At 35.0% G+C, this 23,082-nt stretch overlaps 1 protein-coding gene across 1 annotated transcript; it reads right to left on the reverse strand.

Annotated features, from left to right (window-relative positions):
• Positions 1–14,678: 14,678 nt before the first annotated feature.
• On the reverse strand, positions 14,679–15,041 carry LOC133785339 (uncharacterized). Its single transcript, XM_062224588.1, has one exon. It carries the CDS (start codon positions 15,039–15,041, stop codon positions 14,679–14,681), a length of 363 nt encoding a protein of 120 aa, XP_062080572.1.
• Between the last annotated feature and the right edge of the window lie 8,041 nt (positions 15,042–23,082).

A 23,082-nucleotide genomic window follows, 5' to 3' on the forward strand; every position in this document is an offset into this window, starting at 1 on the left:
ATGTATAATGATTAGTGGTAATTTATGAATGCAAATATGGGGTTTCGGCCTAGGCATACCTAAGGATCATCTTATATTTTGTTTGATGTTTTATGATTTTCAATATATTAGATCCATGTTTTAGGACCTATGTAATTTGGGTAAAATGATAATTGGAAATCTTGCTATTTGGATCCATGAAATTTTAATAGGATGCATGTGATATTGTGAAAGAATAAATTATAAGACGCATGAAAATAATGATAGAAACATGTTAGGTTAATATAAAGACATATGTGAATATGGTGTTTATGAATTAATGTATGTTATTGTTATTGTTAGTGTTTTATTGGATTTCATGTGTAGATTCAATGGAATAGAAAAAAAAATGAGATTTTATAAGATTGCATGTGAATATGTTAGTAATATTCTTAGAATTATGTATATAATAAGAGCATAATGAGATTTTGGACATGTATGATTTTATGTGAAATTTTGAGATAAATGATGAATTCCATGAGAAATTAAGCTTGCTGATTTTTTGTAAATAATTGGGTAAAAGTTTGATAAAAAAAAATGATTTGCATGCCTAAGTAATATCCTTGATGTTATGTTAATTTTATGAAATTAAAAAGAGTATTTTAAGTCACAATAAAATGATATTTTACTCAAATAAATACCTACATAATTTTTATTGTATTTTTAAAAAAATATGAGGTTTTAAATTGAATATGGTGATTTTTTAAAGATAAAAATGGTTGCTGGAATTTTTGTAAAAAAAATGTGAAGTGTTTCAATAAAATGAATTTGATGTGTATTTGAAATAAAATTAATACCCTAAATTATGGTAATATTAAAAGTGATATTTTAATATGGTATGAATGCATATTTTGATAAGTTATGATTTTTCTTTATGAGAAAAATATTTAGAATCAATTTATTGTGATTTTCAAAGAAATTAAATAGTGGCTGAAAGTTTGGTTTAAAAAGTTAAAAATGATTATTTAATTGTCACATATGAGTTTATGTTACATAAAACTAAGTCTTAAATAATTTAAATAAAATATATTTTCCCACACTTAAAAATATATTTTTCTCACATCATTTATGTAACACAATTAACCAATATCAAATTTGATTTTTCTAAAGAAACATATTAATCATAGGTATTTTAATTAAATTCCAAGCTTTTGTTATTTCTTTGTAATTTGAGAATAATAAATGAAATTATCACATATTTTTTTTAAGCTAAATAAAATTATTTTATAAAATAAAATAATATTTTGAGAAATTTAATCAAACTAGAAATTTTAAGAAAAATAAAGCATGTTATAAGTCTATAAATTTTAAAACGATAAAAGTAAGATATGTAGAATTATCGTTTTTAAAACGTCACAATTACGCAATGTTCCCACATATGCATGCTACATGCAAATCCACTTTTACGTCCAAAATTATGTCTATTATTCAACCATGTGGTTTTTATAGAAAGATCATGCATGTAAAATAGGTAAAATGATCATTATTCTTTTATGGCTTTATGTGTAGTTAAGAATAATTGCATGTTATTTGTAACTCTTATTATGTGTGCATGACCCATGCACACATGAGTTGTATGAAAGGGCAATATAGTAATTTTATGAACCTAAGAAATGTTGTTTTGATTATGGTATAGGCTCGTTGAGAGGTTGTGAGATTTCTTAGCTCGGACCTGAGGTAAGGAAGTTAGATTTTATGATTTTATATTATGAATGGTAAGACTGTTGTATGAATGAATTGTTATGAATTATGAATGCCATAATGTGATGATATGTGGCTTGTATGAATATGATATGTTTATGAATGGATGTTAGCGTGATGAACGCGACACATCAAATGGGTTGCTAATGATATAAAGACGTAACCTGAGTTACTAAGGATATAAAGACGTAACTCTTAGGGCGGACGCGCCGAGGTTATTCAAGGACCAGAGACTCTTGTTTACCTCATAGGGTGACATGGACAAGTTAGCGGGCCATGTTCACCATGAATGCTATATGAATATGATATGATGTTATGATACGATAATGTTATGATATGTTATGATGTTATGTTACGATAATGTTATGATATGCTATGATGATATGTTACGATAATGTTATGATATGCTATGATGTTATATTACGATAATGTTATGATATGCTATGATGTCATGATGTTTAAGATGAACGATAGTGTTTGTATTTGTTGTATCCTTACTTGCTTATTGTTTGTACTTCCTTACTGGTCTTTTAGCTCACCCCCCTTACTTTCCCTTCCAGGTAGCAAATAGGTTTTCTCTGGGGCACGCGTGGTGACGTGAGGAGTTCTATCGTCGTTGGGTGTATGGTGTGGAGTATCCTATGGACGGAATAAACGATCACTTTAGGACGCCATTTTAATTATGTTATGTTTTAAGAGACTTTCTAAATTATCAGTGGGACTTAATTATTAAATTTTGTTTCTTTTGAACTTTGCATAAAAACTCATATTTTCTTTTTAAACTAATGGGCCCAACTTGCATTGTTTTAAGCAAGTCCCCACTGAGACCTATATAAAAAGTGGTTTTCTTTATGGACCAATGATATGTGAACGTTTTAATAAGTACTAGTCTAGGGTGTTCTTTACAGTTATACTTGTGAGAACTACATTATTATGTGGGTAGATCTGCAGCGGACGACTTGAGGCGATCCTAGGGAGCTAGATAGCGAGAAAGTCACAACGGGGCCTAATGTTTGACTTTGGACAAGTCAATGGGTATTTCAGGTATCGGGTGGTTATTTAGATTACCAGGTTATGAAAATAAATAATTAGGATATATTTGAGGTTAGGAAGTCTAGGTGGGAATATTGGGGAATTTTACCATTTTTCCCTCGGGGACGTTTCCGGTACCCCGAGCTTTGGGATTAGCTTAATTACCTAAGGATAGACTTAAGGAGCTATAGAAAACTAAAAACATAAAATAGACCGACTCTTTCCTCTTCCTCTCTTTCTCTCTCAAAGGAAAAAACCTAGAACATAGGATTGTGGCTGGAATTCTGAAGATTAAAGCTGGGATTTAGAGGATTAGCTCAAGGATTGTCAAAGGAACTTAATCAAGGTTGAGGTAAGCATTGAATCCCATTTTCTGTGGTTGAAATTCTGTGATTTTGAGTGTGTTCTAAGAAGTTTTGGGTTTTTGGATTTGAAGATTAAATTGAGCTAGAACCTTGGAAGTTAGCCCAGAAAGCTCATGGAGGATTGGTTCTGCAGTTGAGGTAAGCTCGAATTTAAGGTTTAATGGCTGAGTTATGGTGTTTCCATGGCTGGGCTTTGTGTTCTTGAGTTAGAAAGTTTCAGTGATTGAAATAGGTTTTTGATGGGTTTCTAGTACAGGTTTCAGCTGGGTTGTGTTGCTAGAATCTTATGGGAAGTTTTGGGTAATTGAGTTGTAGAATTGGGGTCGTTTTGGGTGAGTTTGCATGAGGTTTGAGAGTAAGAAATGGAGGTTTTTCTGGGTTCGAAGGCATCGGGCCGCGGCATAGTTCTTGGTGAGTCGCGACCCTTCGAAGTTGATGTGTGCTGAGGAAGGAGGGCGGGCCGCGGCATGGTCTGTGTAGGGCCGCGACCCTTGTTTGTTTTTGGGCATTAGGAGGCCTCTGGTTGGGGCCATACCGCGGCATGGGTGGCTAATGCCGCAGCCCTTAAGAGCTTTTGGGATTTTGAGAGTCTAGGCTTGAGAATTTAACCTAGGGTGCTCAGGATTGAATCTTTTACCATGTTTGGTGAAGTTCAATGTTCCGGAGACTAGAACTTTGCCTAGAAGCTCTTTTAAGATTGTTGATGGTATCCTTTATCTTTGTTGTGACTAGGTGCTAAGCTAGGGCTCGGGGATCGGATCGCGCTCAAGGAGCACCGCTCGTAGGTAGTACACTTGGAAGCCAAAGGTAAGAAAGCTGCACCCGGTTGTGTATTTGTAATGGGACTAAGGGTTCCCTAATATGTATTCTTTGAAAATGATGGTATTATGCCATATAAATAGTAAACCAACGGCCTAAGAGTGCCAAAGGTTACACTTGCGCACAGGGCGCAGCTTGGCCATTGGTAGCCAAGGATAATGTATTATGCACTGAGCTCGGTTTAAGCGGGCCAGAGTCAGTGGGGTAAACAGAGGGTGCGGCCTAAGTTGTCGGCCCTAGTGATTATCTGATTTTACTATTATTAATGATTGGTTGCATCTTTAATTCCGATTACATGCTATGCTATTAATGTGGAATGTTAAGTGTTTGATCATGCTTAAAGAATTATTCTCTTGTTATGATTGTTGTGATGTATATTATGTTTTCTTGCTGGGCCTTGGCTCACGGGTGCTACGTGGTGCAGGTAAAGGCAAGGGAAAACTTGATCAGCCCTGACTTGGAGAGCTTTGTGAGCAGAATGTACATGACCAGTTGCTCAGCCGCCACGGTTGTGAGGATATCAGGAACATAAAAGCTATAAATGTCTGTTTTGCCTTAGAGTGACTGATGGTAGTCTGTATTTTGGAAATTTTGTAACTAACCTTTAAACACTGTTCCTTTTTGGGTTCCCATGTGTAAATCTGTTTAAATATATGAAATGTATCTTTTGAGACCAAAACCATTTTAACCCTAGCACATTTATGGTTTAGTGACACGTTTTGACTAAATGACTTGATTAGCAAGTCCTGCACCTTTATAAGTACACAGTGTAGCGGTCCTGGCTATCCAGGGCATTACACTAATCCTGCTCTAAGTCAAAAACTCTCTAGATCTCAAGTGTTGAGTACATCTAGGGAGTCACATAAATCAACCTTTTGAATCCTACGTGCCAACACACGTCCTTGTGTGTTTGAGGATTGGTCTGGAAGATCAGGGTGTGAGATCTCAAAACACTTGATAAGAAGATTGTTGATTTATACAAAAAGATTCAAGGACACTTGATAGGCTACAAAAGGTAATCCCTGATCTGTTTGTATGTGATTTAATATTTATATATATGTATGATCCTGGCGGAAATTAATATTTATTGTGCACGTGCTTTTTGTTCTTGATGCATTTTTTGAAACTCTGGACTTACAGCCAGCTACAAATTTTAACCATTCTCTTTCGTCAAGTATATTGCTATACTTCTTCGGGGGAAATTTGAGTTCTTTCATCATACCCATTTCAGTGAAAGGTTTGATGTACTCATTAGTGAGTAGACTTTTAAAATCCCTCTATGACCAACTTTTGTCAAAATCTCGCATTTGAAGGTTTGAGGAACATTGTGATCACCCTGAGAATATAAACAAGAAAATTAATTATTATATTTAGATATCGCACAGAAATAAATAAATATCATAATGATAATTTCTTACAATGATATCCTCCCATAGACTGTCTTTCAGATCTTGTGGGACCTTACTCCAATCACCTGAGTTGATAGAAATTGTGGCTCATACTCTAATTCAAAGATATGATATCATATTTGTATACACATCACCTATTGGATGTCCCAAATCGTTCAATTAAAGATCTTTCTTACTTCCTTTGGCTTTTTGTTGGGTCATGTAACTCATTCTTGTTTTACCACGACCCTGCTGTTTCTCATTGTCATCTATTTTATTTGTCATCTACAACATATAAATCAATTAGTATTATTTTAAATTGATACACTACACAAATAAATAATCACAAGTATTATTTTAAAGAGATTTTTTTTTCTTAAATACACATTTTTTTTTGTTTTTTTTTTACTTTTTTACAGTTCCTATTTTTTTTTCGAACATACGCACTCAAGTTTTCAAAAATATGATTTTCAAAGTTTCATAATTACGAAAATATAATTTTTAGGAAAAAAAACTTAAAGCAACTTAAAATAACTTTAAAATAACTCACTGGACCAACTAAACATCAACAAAAATAAACCTAAAAACAACACAAAAAAAGAAAAAAGACAAAATCGTAAAAATGTAAAAATTTCCTTAAAACTATAAAAATGAAAAAAAAAATGTTTGAGCGTAAAAAAGTAATTTTTTTAGCGAAAATTAGTATTTTATGTATTTTTCCTATTTTAAATTGGTTGAATCCGTCTTGAAATTGTTGTGTTTCTCTATTCTCAAGAATCCATGATTTATCCATAATGATATATATCTACTTAATTCCTAAGTCAATAATGAAAAGAAAATTAATATTGTAATTGAACAAAAATATGTTCAATTAATAAATTCTAAAATGAAATGGGAAAATTTTCATCTATTTCCTTAACATATCCAATATTCATATGTATTTACAATTTCAATATAAACAAGCATAATTATGAGATATATTAACATATAAAACATGTTCAATTAATATATTATTCTTAAAAAAAAAATTAGGCTGAGTTTCCTCTATTTCTATAGCATATCAAAAATTATTAGTACCTATAAATTCAATTCACACAAACACATACAACAAACAACATGCATGTTCTCAACCATAAGCCACCGCAGCAAACCGAGTTCGCAGAACCTACTTCACCAAGACACACATGTTCTCAAACTTCTGTTATCTTCGCAGCATACAATTTTATCTCAGAACCTACTTTACTATAGATGAATATCTAATATATTCAAACTCCTCTAACAATAGTTTGTAAATATCAAAAAAAAAAATTAGGTATTAATTATTACTCACCTTCAAAATTAATCTTCAACCATTTCAACACACCTCAATTTCAAACAAATATTTCCTACAATAACAGTTTAAACATTGGTTAGTAAATATATGGTAATTGAATTGATCCTAAAATAATATTGTTATACCCAAAAATTGGAGATCAAGGACGTGGCAATAAATGTGACAAGTAGCAGTGCATGGTCAGTAAAAGACACGTTAATAGTCAATAAATACATTGACTCCTCAGAGTTGTGATAAAGTGACCCGGTAGACTGACGAAGAATTTGGACTGCTTGAAAGATGTCATAACCAAGCCAAGTGCACCTTGGTCCTAGGAGGCTAAGGGGAGTGCATCCTAGGAGAGCTAAAGAGAGTGATCCTAGGAGAACCCAAGGATGAGGTCCGAGGAGAACTCAAGAAAGTGGTCTTAGGAGACCCAAGGAGAAAGTGGTCTTAGGAGACCCAAGGAGAAAGTGGTCCTAGGAGACCCCAAGGAGGATGTGGTCCTAGGAGACTCCAAGGGTGTGTTTGAGGTAAGCCTCCCAATGTTTCCTAAGTGTTGGCTCGAGCGTGTCCAAGGTAAGTAGCTAAGGAGGAGGAGTCCCATGCAAGCCAAGAATGGAGACTTAGATTTTGCCAAGGAGAGCCTACACAATGTCCGATCGGACATAGTTGGGAGATTCTAAAGGGGAGTGCCTCATGCTTGTCCAAGGTGAGATGTCAAGGAGGATGTCTTGGACCACCTTGGTCCAAGGAGAAGGAAAGAGGAGGATGCCTCGGACCACCTTGGTCCGAGGAGAAGGCCACAAGGTCCGAAGGGACCTTGAATGGAGGAGGTATGCTCAAAGTTGTCCGAGGTGAGAAACAAGAGAATTGCCTCAGACCTACCCAAGGTGAGGAGCCAAGCTTGCATGACCTTTGGTCCGAGGAGAGTCATGCATATACCACCTTTGGTCCAAGGAAAGCTTGAAGGAGTAATCAACATGCATGTGAGACTACGTCAAAGTCCCCAGAACGACTCTAGCAAGAATTGGTCTAGGCACCCGGGAGTCTCTCACTCCTCACTCAAATTGAGGAATCAGTTCTATTTTAAACATTTATTGTAATATAAATATAAGATGAATAATAAAATATCCCTATCGAAAGGGGATATCAGTTGAGGATCCCAAGCCTATAAATAGAGAGCTTATGGGATAAGAGAGAGGCTTCTTCTGCTTCTTCTTTCTAGAGAGAGAAAATTGGGTCTGTGTATTCTAGAGAGAGAAAATTGGGTCTGTGTATTCTAGAGAGATAAAGTGCTGATATTTGAGAGAACCCTTGTATTTTCACAATCTGTACTGAAGAAACTCAGTTGGCTCAGTCCATCTGATCTTGAGTATAGAACTATAAATCACAACTCTAAGTGGATTAGGCTATTACCGACAATCGGGGCTGAACCACTATAAAAATCTCTTGTGTGTTATTTACTTTTCTTGTTTAAACCGTCTGTGTTGTTTTTATTTCTCTTGAAGGCTTGTCGTATTTGACGTTCTCACGTCGTTGGCTAAAAACGCAGTCAACAAATATAATTAACAAAAATAAACCTTTAAAAAATTATTATGTAAATAATATAAAAAATTATGTAAGAAATAGTATTATAATATGAAAAATTAAGTAAATAACAATATTATAATATAAAAATTATGTAAAATACAATACATTTTAAAAATTTAACATAATTGATATTAACTTTATTAAAAAACCAATAAATTAGGTAAATAATATAAAAAAAATACCCTAAAATAGAAATATATATTAAAAAAGATCAAGTTTTAGAGATCAAAACCTGTTTTGAACAATGAAAATGTATTCTAATCCTATATAAAATTTTAAAAACATTAGAGTAAAGCTTGAAAACTACCCTATAAACATACATTGAAACTTCATTAAACTCACTCAATATTTCTTCATTTTTTTCCCTAAAACTTCAAAATAAATCAATATTAGGTATATTTACATGATTTAAAGCGTTAATATGCAATAAAATGAAAACAAAACAAAGTAAAATGGTGAAAATGGAACTTACCCATGGCTAGGGATGAAGGTGGAGCCGCGCGTTCTCTCTTATTTCTCCTGTGCAAATGGAAAATGAGAGGAATATGGTCTCGGGTTAGTTTTGTAGGGAAAATGGACTTTTCTCTGCAGTTCTTTTAAGAAACCGCGGAGAGAAGTCCCCGCCTCCTCACACTTCAAATTTTAGACTGCGTTTTTTTTTAAACCGCAATAAAATAGTACGCAGGTATTAAATGTGATATTTTAGACTCATTCAAACATTTTCTCTGCGCTTTTTCTTTAAGGTTGAAAAAAAAAAGCGCAGAGAAAACATATATTTGTAGTAGTGATCTTTATAATTTTCTTTATTGTGTGGGTTGATTTTGAGTGATTTTTTTTAACTACTGGTTTTTAGTTTATTTTTGGTACATGTGTAGTTGTTTTGATGTATATTCTGGGTTGATTTCTAGTTAAGAATATTTTTTGCTTAATTTTAATGTATTTTAAGTAAATCTTGGGTTTATATATATTTTTAAAAATAATTTTTGTGTTTAATGGTAATATTTTTCAAGTTGTTTTTAGTTTATTTTTCGTATATGTTTAGTTGTTTTGAGATATATTTTGAGTTTATTTTTTATACATTTTAAAATGCAGTTATTTGTTTTTTTTTAGTTTATTTTGAGTTGATGCAATGGGTTGATGTTAATTGATTTGTAATTGTATTTTAACATTGTATTGTTGTAGGGTTGTTGTATAGTTAATTTTAAGTTGCTTTTTCAATACTGTATTACTGTGAGATTGATGTCTAGTTGAGACTGTATTTTTGTAATTATGAAACTTTAAAATCGTATTTTTGAAAACTTAAGTTAGAAAAATTGAAAAAAAATAGGGGTTGTAAAAATGTAAAACAAATATAAAATATGTATGTATTTATGAAGCAATAAACTTAAAAATATGAAAATACTTTTCTACACAATTAGCTTAAGTTAGGAAAAAAAATCATATATTGAGAAATTTTTTAAAATGTCCATATTTATAAAACGAAAAGAAACAAAAAATCCATATGTTACGTAATTTCCTCAATTCAAATCCATCAGGGATATTTACAATTATACACCTATAATATAAAATAATTACAAAAATCACCCACAAAATTTTATTTACAAAAATACCTAGCAACGTCATCAAAAAATACCGGATTCTAAAAGCAATATACCTGAATTTGAAACTTTCTCGAAATCCCGATTTTCCCGTTTTTCTAGGTTTAAAAAAGTAATCTTTTGGTTACTTAAAATATTAATAAGTTACCAATTAGTTACTTTTTTCATGAAAAAATTTATTTTTATAGCATATTACCTTATATACATTATGGTTACCTCCAATACTTATTTTTTAAAACTTTTTTATCTTAAAATACTGATTAGTCATTTTGAAGTTATATTATGATGCCTTATTACTTAAGATACTCTTACGTTGCCAATTAATCATTTTTTAGAAACTAATAAGTTACAATAAAATATAACAAATTACTATATAGCTTATTATTAAAAGTTATTTTTTGTATACTATACAATAATATTTTTAATGAAAAGTTTTAATTCACTTTTTAGTCGCTAATGTAATTTATATGGGAGTAATATTATTTTTTTTATTAATCAAACAAAAAATAAACTTAAAAGTTACTTTCGAATTATTAAGTTTTCAATTATCAAAATAAAAAGCAACTACATAGTTACTTTTTAAATACAATACAAAAATTACTTATTCCAATTTTTAAGAAACTTTTTATTTTTAAAAAAAAAAAAAAAACTAAGCTAAAAATAAACTTAAACATTATTTTTCAAACATAACACAAAATCTACCCCATCCCCATCATCTTTTCTGGCAACGTCAAGAAACTCATGTTTGTCATATACCAAAATGACCATCTTCAAGAGTAGGCCGTGATGAGAAAAGTATAAATAAAATGAAAAAAAAAATCAATACTAGATGTAATTTTCACTTTTATAAATCATTTAAGATACCAATTGATTACCATTTGATATATGACTAAATTTTTTAGTATGCCACAAATTTAAAGTAACCAACAAACTTAGTGAGTTATCAAAAATAATCTTTTTTATATTCTATTTAAAAGTGATACAGATTTTTCTACTGCAAGTGTACGGTGTATTTGCAATATAGTTTTAATTTAAAGGATGTCGAACCCAGAGGGGTTAAATATTTAATCTCACCAATTACTATATCTTTTTAAGTCTGTAATTTTAATTAAAAAGTTAAGCAAATAACTCAAACAAGAAAATAAAAAATAAAATAACAAAATAATGGAAGATAGTGATCTTGGAAATTGATGAGATGAATAAAAAATGTACTAGAGTTACGATTTCACTATCTTAAATTATGAACCATGGTTTCTTTATTATCCTAATTAGTTCTCTTCGTTTGTAATCTCCAGAATTCTACTGTAATGCATCTATCTCTCTCAAGCATATATGCAATTAATCTTAATTAATCAATATGATATCTCTATTCGCTATTAATTAATCAAGAAATCATTAAGTAAGTAATTCTTTTAAGTTAAATTCATAGAGTTCAAGGAATCTCTCAATCTCACAATCACTCTATGTCAAATCTTCCTATGTCCAATCTAAGTTTATCTTTCTCAAGCATAAACCCTAGATCTCAATTCACAATTAATGATGACCAAACATTAATATGAGAAAATTAAATCAAGAAGATATGAACAAACAAGAAAAACTTCATAAAGCTAATAATAGAAACCTTAATTCAATAATCAAAATAGATCCATCTAGTACTCTAGCACAAAAGGAGTTTAGTTCTCCATTACAAACTTAAACACAATAGCATTGTAGTTGTTCATAATTAAAAACTAAAATAAAAGGAGGAAGAAAGAAATAAACTAGATGTAATGATGGTGATGTTGATGTTGATGAATTCTAGCCTCCGTTTTCCATTCCAAGCGTGTAATACCAGGTCTAATCTCTCCCAAAACGTAATTAGAACCCTAATTATGTTTTTCCTTTTATATTCCCTCAAAAATACCTCTTTTGCCCTTCAAAATTCATCACTTAAATTTTTCGTACGGATCCAGGCGTTGTTGCCCCTCGAACGGGCACTGCTGCGCTACTGGAAGGCCAAATACATGCTCTCTGTAACAGTCAGGTGCTGCAGCCCCTGATGGTGGCGTTGCATCCCTAAGTCCAGTTAGAAATTGCGCCGCGTCCCCTGGTGGTGGCGCTGCAGTGCCTGAGCGAATTCTTGGAACGCTGATTCTTTAGGACAAGGCTATAGCGCTAAAACAAGGGGCTGCAACCCTATTTCACATTTTGTTTTCATTTTTTCTCTGTTTCACTCTCGTTTTGTACGAACTTCGCACCACTTTTCCTTGGAACCTACGCATACACAACACAAGCATAAAACCAAACAAAACAACCTAGACACCTACAAATTAGATATAAAATGACACTAATAAGTTAATCTAAAATTCACTTCTCAAACTCCCCCAAACTTGACATTTACTCGCCCTCGAATAATGACTCAAAACATACGCTAGAAAAAAACTAACCATAGATAACTAAACACACTCACACAACGCAAATCAAACCAACAATAACATTCAAGCTTCAATTTCCTGAATACCATGCTTACATAGAGCTTCAGAAATTTCCCAACATCACAATCCAGATTTTCAATCTCAACCACTGCCATAATCAACTAATCATCATTCACATCCTTTAACTATTCACCATAATGATTAAAACTCAAGCAATTGACGTAGTTATGCACATCAAATCCTCCCAGCGTACCACAATCAAATTACTCCATAAGTTTGCATTACTCATTATTCTCCACTAATGTAAACAATGCATGCTTAAGAATCAATAGGACTTTAATGGCTTACAATGTATGACTTAGGTAAGGTAGGTAAGAAAGTCATTTAGGCACTAACCTCTCAAACAACCATGTACACATAAATCCCCAACACCAAATTGAACAACATTGACATGAATAAGATATATATATATATTTCATTTCTTTTTTCCTTCTTTGTTTCTTTTTTATTTATTTTATATTTGTTTTTTTTTCTTTTTTTTTTATAATAAAAAAGCTCACTCCCCCAAACTTTGTGTCTACAATATATTTTCTTCAGGGAGTGTATCTCCATGCTAAATTTTTTCTCTTTTAAGAAGAAACTTTCTCTCATTCATATTTTCCTCTCTTGAAAACACAAAATGCTTTCCATTACAAAACCTCAACGCAAATTATCTTTGTATGCTCATGATATTATTATGGGTAGGATATTTGATAAGATTTTCGTTAAGTTTCAACAATTTTGGGTTTCAAACAACAAATAGGCTTAGGCTCAAATAGGGTGACTAAGGATAAAAAATTTCTTTTGAATTGGCTAGAAAGGCTCAAACAGACCAAACAAAATTTCCTACATCTTCTTCTTAAACACACATTATCGAGGAATTTGTCTCAAATAACAAGTAACACAAATTCTAGAGCAATCAACCAAATCTTTCCACAAATCCCATTTAACGCACATAACACAATCAATTAGCACGGATTTAACAATCATGGAAATTTTTTTATTCCATTCTCATATATTAATCAATCATGGCAGCAGAAAAATCAAGCGCACGGATGCAAAGTGGTTTTATTTCCTTACTTTATGTACATGGCATTCATTACATATCCTTAACTTTTATTATTGATTTGATTCAAACACGACTCACAACAACCCGACTCTAAACACATATTCACAAAATAAAAATTAAAATAAAAAAAACTTTCGTAAAGTCCCTCCCCCAAACTTAAATCAAACATCGTCCCCAATGTTGAACTACAAAGAAAAGGAAAGAAACTGACAAACGGTCCATGCTCGCTAATAAGGAGGAGGTGGTGGTTGGTCTTGCATCCCATCAAACGAAGGAGGATAAGCGAAATGATTAGTCTGTCCTCTGTTCAATGTCCATTGAGCCACCAACAAATTGAGTTGATCAACATGATTATGCTCATATTCCCCCCGGGCAGCCAAATAGTTATGAGTTCTTGTGTTTTGTTGGACAATATAGCACATCATGCGAGTATTGCATATTAGGATCAATTGGACCACCAATAGCCAAAGGAATATCCACATTCATTGGCCCCTCTTCATTCTTCGGAACATTGTCATCCTCTTGATTTTCGGGTACAACTTGCATAGGATTAACCCAACTACTATCAGAAATAGCATAAACAATCCCATTATTCAACAACTTCAAAACTTCTGCCCTCGTCACTTCTTTCATGGCTGGATTTAATCTCCTTTGATGCTCAATGGAGGGCTTGTAATTCTCCTCAAACAGAATCTTGTGCATACAAACAGTTGGGCTTATTCCCTTCGTATCTGAAATTGCCCATCCTATTGCAGATTTATATTTCCTCAAAATCCTTAACAATTTTTCAATTTCACATTCCGAGAGTTTTGATGAAATGATCACTGGGCAAGTGAAATTCTCTCCTAGATACTCATAGCGCAAATGATCTGGGAGTTGTTTCAAATCTTGCTTACCCATCACTTCCTTCTCAACTTCACCTTCTTTAGCTTGACAAAGAGTTTCTTTAACATTAACACCACTAGCACTAGGAATAACACTAAGAGCCATCACAAACTCAGCCATTTCGTCACCCACAAACTCACCATTCACCTTCTTCAAATCAGATTGAGTAATACTATAATTAAGACAATGTTGTAGAGGTTCAACACATAATTCTTTTCTCATTGTCTCTTCTACTACTACCTCGATAGAATCTACACGATGACAGGTGCTTGTGTTGTCATGCTGCTTTAACGCTTGATATATGTTGAATTTAACCTCTTCATTATTAACCCTTAGTGTCAGATGACCACCCTGTACATCAATAAGAGCTCTTCTAGTAGCCAAAAATGGACGACCAAGAATAATTGAAATGTCATGGTCCTCCTCCATATCCAATACCACGAAATTAGCAGGAAAAAAAAATTTCCACCTTAACTAATACATCTTCAATCACTCCCCTAGGATACGTAAGTGACTGATCTGCTAATTGAAGAGTAATGGTTGTGGGCTTCACCTCTCCTACCCCCAACTTCTTAAAAACTAAAAGTGGCATCAAATTAATACTCGCTCCAAGATCACATAATGCCTTGTCAAAGGATGACCCTCCAATAGTGCATGGTATAGTAAAGCTGCCAGGGTCTTTCACCTTTTGAGGCAATTTTTTCTGTAAGATGGCGCTGCATTCTTCAGTTAGTTTCCCAGTTTCAAAGTCTTCTAATCTTCTTTTCTTCGACACGACTTCTTTCATGAATTTCACATAATTTGGCATTTGTTCAAGGGCATCTGCGAATGGAATGTTTATGTGAGTTCTTTTGAAGATTTCTAGAAACTTTGCAAATTTTTCATCTAATTTCTTCTTTTGAAATCACTGAGGATAAGAAATGGGAGGTTGATACATTGGAAGGCTATCTTTCTTCGTGTCAGTCTTGCCACTTCCACTCTGCTTTTTGGCTTGCTCTTCCTTGTCCACCTCTCGTACCACTGGCTCAACTTTCTCCTTTGAACCTTCTTCAACATTACCCTCATCAAGCACCTTACCACTTCTCAAAGAAACTGCTTGGCATGATTCCTTTGTATTTACCACAGTGTCATTAGGAAAACTTCCCTTCTTATTAGAATTCACAGCAATAGCTAATTGGCCCACTTGAGTCTCAATTTTCTTCATTGAATCACCCATGTTAGTCATATGGGTTTCTATATTGTCGAGTCTTGCTTCTTTTTTTATAAACCTCTTGTTAGAATCCATAATAAAAGTGCCCAAAATGTCTTCCAATGATTGCTTTTTCTCTTGTTGGTGTTGAGAATTGAATCCCGGAGGTGGTTGCAACACATTTTTATTATTAGCATAAGAGAAATTTTCATGGTTGTGCAATCCTGGATTATAATAATTAGGCATGTTGTTGCTTCTATAGTTATTGGTGAAGGAGCAGTTTGCCATAATTGGGCTTGTTCTGGACTCATATCTTGCCACTGCATTGCAGCAGCCGCTGCTACACTGTCCATAATAGTTGGATTATTCTGTGCTGACAGAGCAACCATTTGGGTTAGTAAAGCAACAATTTGGGCATGCATGGCTGTCATCTAATCAACTTCATATAACTCAACAACTTTCCTTAGACCTGACCTCTCATTGGGCCACTAGTAACTGTTGGTAGCCATTTCCTCCATCAAAGTGAAGGCTTCATCAATTGTCTTGGCTAATAGAGCACCCCCAGCAGCAGCATCAACTATTGTTCGTGTTGGACATTTAACCCTTGATAAAAAATCTTAACTTGCATCCAATTTTGATAACCGTGATGTGGGCAACGTCGAAATAAGTCCTTAAACCTTTCCCAAGCCTCATAGAATGGTTCTTGCTCCAACTGTCGAAATTGCCCAATATCACTGCGTAATTGGGCTGACTTGGAAGGAGGGAAGAACTTAATCAGGAACTTTCTTACCATCTCATCCCATGTTGTAATTGTTCCAGGCTGCAACGATTGCAACCGACTCCTGGCTCTATCCCTCATGGAGAAGGGGAAGAGACACAATCTGATGGCATCGTCAATAACGCCATTCATCTTCACTATGACACACACCTCTAGAAATATGGCCAAGTGAATGTTGGGGTCTTCAGTAGCTAAACCCCCAAACTGATTTTGCTGCACCATGTTGATTAGTACAGGTTTCAGTTCAAAGTTGTTGGCACCAATAGTTGGATTTGCGATTCCAGTGAGATTTTCATTCACAACGGGCATGCAAAAGTCACGCACTGCCCGCTGCGCTAAATTAAGTGGAGCCCCACCGGTTGCTGGTTGATTATTATTGATGCCATTGTCACCATTGTTGTTCACCCCGTTGTTGTCCATATATACTCTTCAGTCCTTTTCTTAGTTCTCAACTGACGGAGTGTGTGCTCAATTTCAGGATTCAGAGGCTCAACAGGTGTAGAACCCCTATTCCTTCGCATATACAGAGAATACAAGCACAAACAATAACGTTAGCAACAAAATAAATTAAAATCTAATTTAAAATCAAGACTTAAAAGTTTCAATATTAGTAAAATTAATTTCAATCCCTGGCAATAGTGCCAAAAACTTGATACAGATTTTTCTACCGCAAGTATACGGTGTATTTGCAATATAGTTTTAATTTAAAGGATGTCGAACCCAGAGGGGTTAAATATTTAATCTCACCAATTACTGTATCTTTTTAGGTCTATAATTTTAATTAAAAAATTTAGCAAATAACTCAAACAAGAAAATAAAAAATGAAATAACAAAATAATGGAAGATAATGATCTTGGAAATTGGTTAGATGAATAAAGAATGTACTAGAGTAACGATATCACTATCTTAAATTATGAACCATGGTTTCTTTATTATCTTAATTAGTTCTCTTCATTTGTAATCTGTAGAATTCTAATGTAATGCATCTATCTCTCTCAAGCATATATGTAATTAATCTCAATTAATCAATATGATATCTCTATTTGCTATTAATTAATCAAGAAATCATTAAGCAAGTAATTCTTTTAAGTTAAATTCATAGTGTTCAAGGAATCTCGCAATCTCACAATCACTCTATGTCCAATCTAAGTTTATCTTTCTCAAGCATAAACCCTAGATCTCAATTCACAATTAATGATGACCAAACATTAATATGAGAAAATTAAATCAAGAAGATATGAACAAACAAGAAGAACTTCATAAAGATAATAATAGAAACCTTAATTCAATAATCAAAATAGATCCATCTAGTACTCTAGCACAAAAGGTGCAACGCCCTGGGTATCCAAGACCGTTCCACTGTGTATTTATAAAGGTGCGGGACTTGCTAATCAAGTCATTTAGTTGAAAACGTGTCACTAAAACCATTAATGAACTAGGGTTAAAAGGTTTTGGTCACGAAAGATACATTTCATATAATTAAACATTTTGTACAATGGATCCCAAAAGAAACAATGTTTGAAAGTCAGTTTACAAAATTTCAAGGTATAAACAACCGCTAGCCACTCTAAGGGCAAAACAGACATTTATGATCCTCCTGTTCCTGTCCCTTCCTCAACCGTGGCAGTCGAGCAGCTAGTCATGTACATTCTGCCTTCAGAGCTCTCCGAATCAGGGCTGACCAAGCTTACCCTTGCCTTTACCTGCACCACGTAGCACCCGTGAGCCAAGGCCCAGCAAGAAAACATAACATCATAGCACAAGCATTGATAATAATCATATAACTCTTAAAGCATGTTTATACACTTAGCAATCCATATTAATCACATAAGTCATATACATAACCATGAATCCACAAGCTAATACACATCCATTAAGCACGTCATATTCAATAGTTAACAATGACAATCACATCACACAATAATCAGGGTCGACGTCCTTAGGTCGCACCCTCTATTTACCCCACTGACTCCGGTCCGCTTAAACCGAGCTAAGTGAATATTAAGCTGTCCTCAGCTACCAGTGGCTGAGTCGCGCCCTATGTGCCAATGTAAACTCCGGCACTCTTAGGCCGTTGGTTTAATATCCTCATGGCATAATACCAACTTTCATAACATATACAAGAATAGGGAACCCTTAGTCCCATTATAAACTCACAACCGAGTGCAGTTCTCTTACCTTTAATTTCCAAGTGCTCTGATTACGAGAGATTCCCCTTGAGCATGATCCATTTCCCTAGCCCTAGCTTATACCTAGGCCCAAGCTTCCTATGTCGCGGCTTGCCCTTGACTAGAGGCCCAGCCTCACCAAAAACAAGACACGGGCCGCGGCCCAGCTGTAGCGTCCCAAATTTGCTAATAAGGCTTGGGGCCTTGATTAGCATGCCTGGAGGGCAATAAGTGATTTATTATTATTATGTGTGAATTTTATGAGTATGTGACTACAAATGCATGTTTAGGTGAATTAAATATGCACGTGGGCCCCGTTTGGTTATTAGGGGCATGTTTGTAATTGTAGCCTGTTGAGGGCATAAATGCAATATATGTGATATATTGGTGATATATTTGTGATGCATGATCCGAGACGGTCCTAGGGAGCCGATTAGCTAGAAAGTCACAACGGGGTTAAATACCTGGTTTGGGAGGAGCTTAGGGGTATTTTGGGAATATTATAATGTGTTCGGGAATTATTTGATAGCGGGTAGTAATTTAGTAATGATTGAGATATGTCGGGATTAAATGGGGATTTGTAGGTTCACCTGAGGAGTTAGCGGAATAAGGCAAAGGATGGAATTGCCCTTGAGGATAGTGTGGGAGTCTTATTAGAAAGAGGGGGAAATGGGTCTTTTGGTGAGGATGTACATGGGCTAGATGGGCTGAGTAGTTTTGAGGGGTTACTAGAACTCAAAGAAAGAAGGAAAATAAAAACTCTTAGCTAGACTCACTGTTTTTCTCTCTCAAAAACGTTTTTCTCTCTTTGGTGGCTAAGGATTTTAGAGGAAAGCAATCTTAGGAATTCAAAGCTAAATGTCAGCTGAGTTTTGGGGGAATTGAAGTTGGAGCAACTGGAGTTAAGCCTATGGCGAAACTAATATAGAGTTAAGGGTCTAAACTTGATTTCTGTTTAATTTTCCTCTGTTTTGCTGAAGTTTGAACTTGAGTTATAGTAGGATTTTGGTTGGTTTCTCTGGGCTTATGTGCTGCTTAAAGTGTATTAGGATGATTATGGGACTCAATTCTGTTGTTGGGGTGCGTTTGGGATGATTTCCAGGGGAGTTAGTAAAAAATGCATGGAATTTCTGGGTTTCAGGGTTGAGCCGCGACCCGCTTGAGTCTATAGGCTAGTGGGACTTCGGGAAATTTCCTAGGCGCCGCGGTGCAAGGTTTGGGCGCCGTGGCCCTAGGCTGGCAGATGAGAGGAAATTTTGCCTCTGCTTTGGGGCGCGCCGCGACGCTTAAGGGAGGCTGAGTCGTGGCCCAAAAGTGGATTTTTGGCAAAATAAGGGTTTTTAGCTCGGGAACTTGAACGTTAAAGCTCAGGAAGGTTTCTACTACCTAGTTTGGTAGAAACCAAGGTCCCGGAGGTTAGAATTATGACTCGAAACTATTTAATGGATTAGAAAGTGATGGTTGATTATTATTCATGCGTTGTGACTAGGATTTCATCAAGGCTCGGGTTGGAGGACTGTGCTCGTGATCGTGGTGGACGGATAGCTCGGGACGCAAGTAAGAAAACTGTTGTGCCCGTAGAGCAGGGCGAGGCCCTATAGTTTGTATTGCGGGGCACGACCCTATTTGATTGTGTTGTAGGGCGTAGCCCCATTGATTGTGCTTATGCATGTTTAAGTATATGTTTAGTTATGCTATACGTGCATATATGTGATTGAACGGCATGAGCCGAGAATGGCGAGGGCCAAGAACGACGAAGGCCGAGAACAGCAATGGGCCGATAATAGAAAGGGGCGGGAGCAGCGTTTAGTACGCGGAGTGCGAGATGCCAGGGCGAGACTCTATAGGATACCTGGGATATCCTTACGGTGTAGACTGTGAACCCAAGGCCTGGTAAAGCACCTGGGACGACATGGTCGTACGTGTTTAGCCTGTTGGCGGCTTGAATATATGTTGAATGATAAATATGTATATGTTATCTACTCGTGAGGGTTTTCTTGCTGGGCTTCGGCTCACGGGTGCTCTATGGTGCAGGTAAGGGCAAGGGGAAAGTCGACCAACCATGAGTACGGAGAGCGTGAAGCGGCGCGTACATGTTTGGCCTGCCTGGCTGCCACGGCCAGGGGTATTTTGGGAGATGGTTGTACTAAACCTAGATTTTGTCGTTTAGCCAACTTTGATTATATTTTTGAGTTGTAAATATTTATAAACCGTATTTTGAGATCCCAAATGTTAAATGCTTTATGTTTTTCAATGAACAGAATTATTTTCAAAATAAGAGACTTTGTTTATGGTTTAATTACACATTTCCTTAAAACCTCGATTAGTGAGTTAATTACACGTTTTAAACTCAGTTAGTAATGATCTAAGGAAGTAGGGCATTACACCAGCACTCCCCATACCACAGCCCTCCCTTCCTCCCCAGCTCCTATCTGCTTCAAAGGGTTGCGACACACCAAGAACTGAGTCGCGGCCCAACCACTTCGAACCCAGAAAATCCACCATTTTTAACACTCTAACCTCACTCAAATCCACACAAAACCATCCTAATGATACAATCCAATTATCACAAACATTCTAACATGTTTTCAGCAACATAATCCAGCAAAATCCTAACTTAGAAACTCACCAATGTAACACTTTAATATTTGAAATCCATAAGCTCAAGAACACCAAAACCAGCCAGGAAAACACAGAATTCAGACACTAAACCATAAATTAGAGCTTACCTTCACTGAAGAACCAATCCTCCAAGAGATTGCTGAGCTAACTCCTAAGTCTTCTTCCTTGATTCAACCTTTAATGTCAAAAACCCATAAACACTTAGAACCCAGCCATATCTACAGAATTCAACAACCAAAGATGTAACTCAACACTTACCTCAACCCTTGATTAGATCCTCTAGCTAACCCTGAGCTAATTTCCAAAGCTTTAACTCAATTTCCTGAGTTTCCAGCCAAGCTTTTCCTTTGTTTCTGTGGTTTCCCTTGAGAGAGAAAGAGAGAGAGAAGAAAAGGGTCGGTTTAGGTATCTTCCACTATTTTCTTAGTTTTGTTTAATCTATCCTTAATTAATTAAGTCAATCCCAAGGCTCGGGGCATCAAAAACGTCCTCGGGGGAAAAATGGTAAAATTCCCCAGTATTCCCACCTAGGCTTCCTAACCTCAAATATATCTCCAATTATTTATTTCCATAACCCGATAACCATCTAATACCCGAAATACCCCTTGACTCGCTCCGAGCCAAGTATTAGGTCCCGTTGTGACTTTCCTGCTAACTAGCTCCCTAGGATCGTCTGAAGTTGCATACTGCAAATATATCCACATAATAATATGGTCTCCACAATTATAACATATAATCACATTTATGCCCTTAACGGGCTAAATTCACAGATATACCCCTTTAAGCTAAGCAGGGCCTACACGCATACTAATACTCTTAGACATGCATTTCATATATCCATATACTCATACAAGCATGCTTATCACAGAATCATGCATTAAACTATTTAATTCACACATAAACCAATCGTGCTCTCCCGGCACACTAATCAAGGCCCTTAAGCCTCATTAGTGATTTTTGGGTCGTTACAAAAGGAGTTTAGTTCTCCATTACAAACTTAAACACAATAGCATTGTAGTTGTTCATAATTAAAAACTAAAATAAAAGGTGGAAGAAAGAAAGAAACTAGATGTAATGATGGTGATGTTGATGAATTCTAGCCTCCGTTTTCCTTTCCAAGCGTGTAATACCAGGTATGATCTCTCCCAAAATGTAATTAGAACCCTAAATTATGTTTTTCCTTTTATATTCCCTCAAAAAGACCTCTTTTGCCCTTCAAAATTCATCACTTAAATTTTTCGTACAGATCCAGGCATTGTTGCTACTAGAAGGCCAAATACATGCTCTCTATAATAGTCAGGCACTGCAGCCCCTAATGGTGGCACTGCATCCATAGTTCCAGTCATAAATTGCATCGCGTCCCCTGGTGGTGGCGCTGCAGTGCTTGAGCAAATTCCTGGAACCCTAATTCTTCAGGACAAGGTTGTAGCGCTAAAACAAGGGGCTGCAACCCTATTTCACATTTTGTTTTCATTTTTTCTCTGTTTCACTCCCGTTTTGTACGAACTTCGCACCACTTCTCCTTGGACCCTATACATACACAACACAAGCATAAAATCAAACAAAACAACCTAGACACCTACAAATTAGATATAAAATGACACGAATAAGTGAATCTAAAATTCACTTATCAAAAAGTTACCAAATAATATCCTAAAGAATCTATTTTAAAAAAGTTACTTGGAATATTTTTAAATGAATTTAAGTTGTTTAGAATACAATATAGTATCTTTTAAATGTAAAATAAGAATACAAATTTTAGTACATTAAATTTTGATCAAGTTTAAAATTCAGTTACTTCTTGGTCAACACAATACAAAAAAGAAACTAAAATGTTACTTTTTATTCTGGTCATCTTCTCTGGCGACGACCAAAAAACATATGCTTTCCACATGTCAAAATGATCACCTTGAAGATTAGGTCGCAATGGTGCCACTTTTGAGCTTAAGCGACTAGTGGTGTGGCCGAAAAATATTTTTTTGAAATTAAAGATAAAAGAGAATGTAAGAAATTAATATAAAAAAAGAGTATAGTGGAGAGAGAGAAGAGCCTGTACCGTGAAAAAAAAACAAAAAGAAAATAAAAATAAAGT

This window comes from Humulus lupulus, chromosome 6 (genome assembly GCF_963169125.1).
Source record: "Humulus lupulus chromosome 6, drHumLupu1.1, whole genome shotgun sequence".
Classification (NCBI taxonomy): Eukaryota; Viridiplantae; Streptophyta; class Magnoliopsida; order Rosales; family Cannabaceae; genus Humulus; species Humulus lupulus.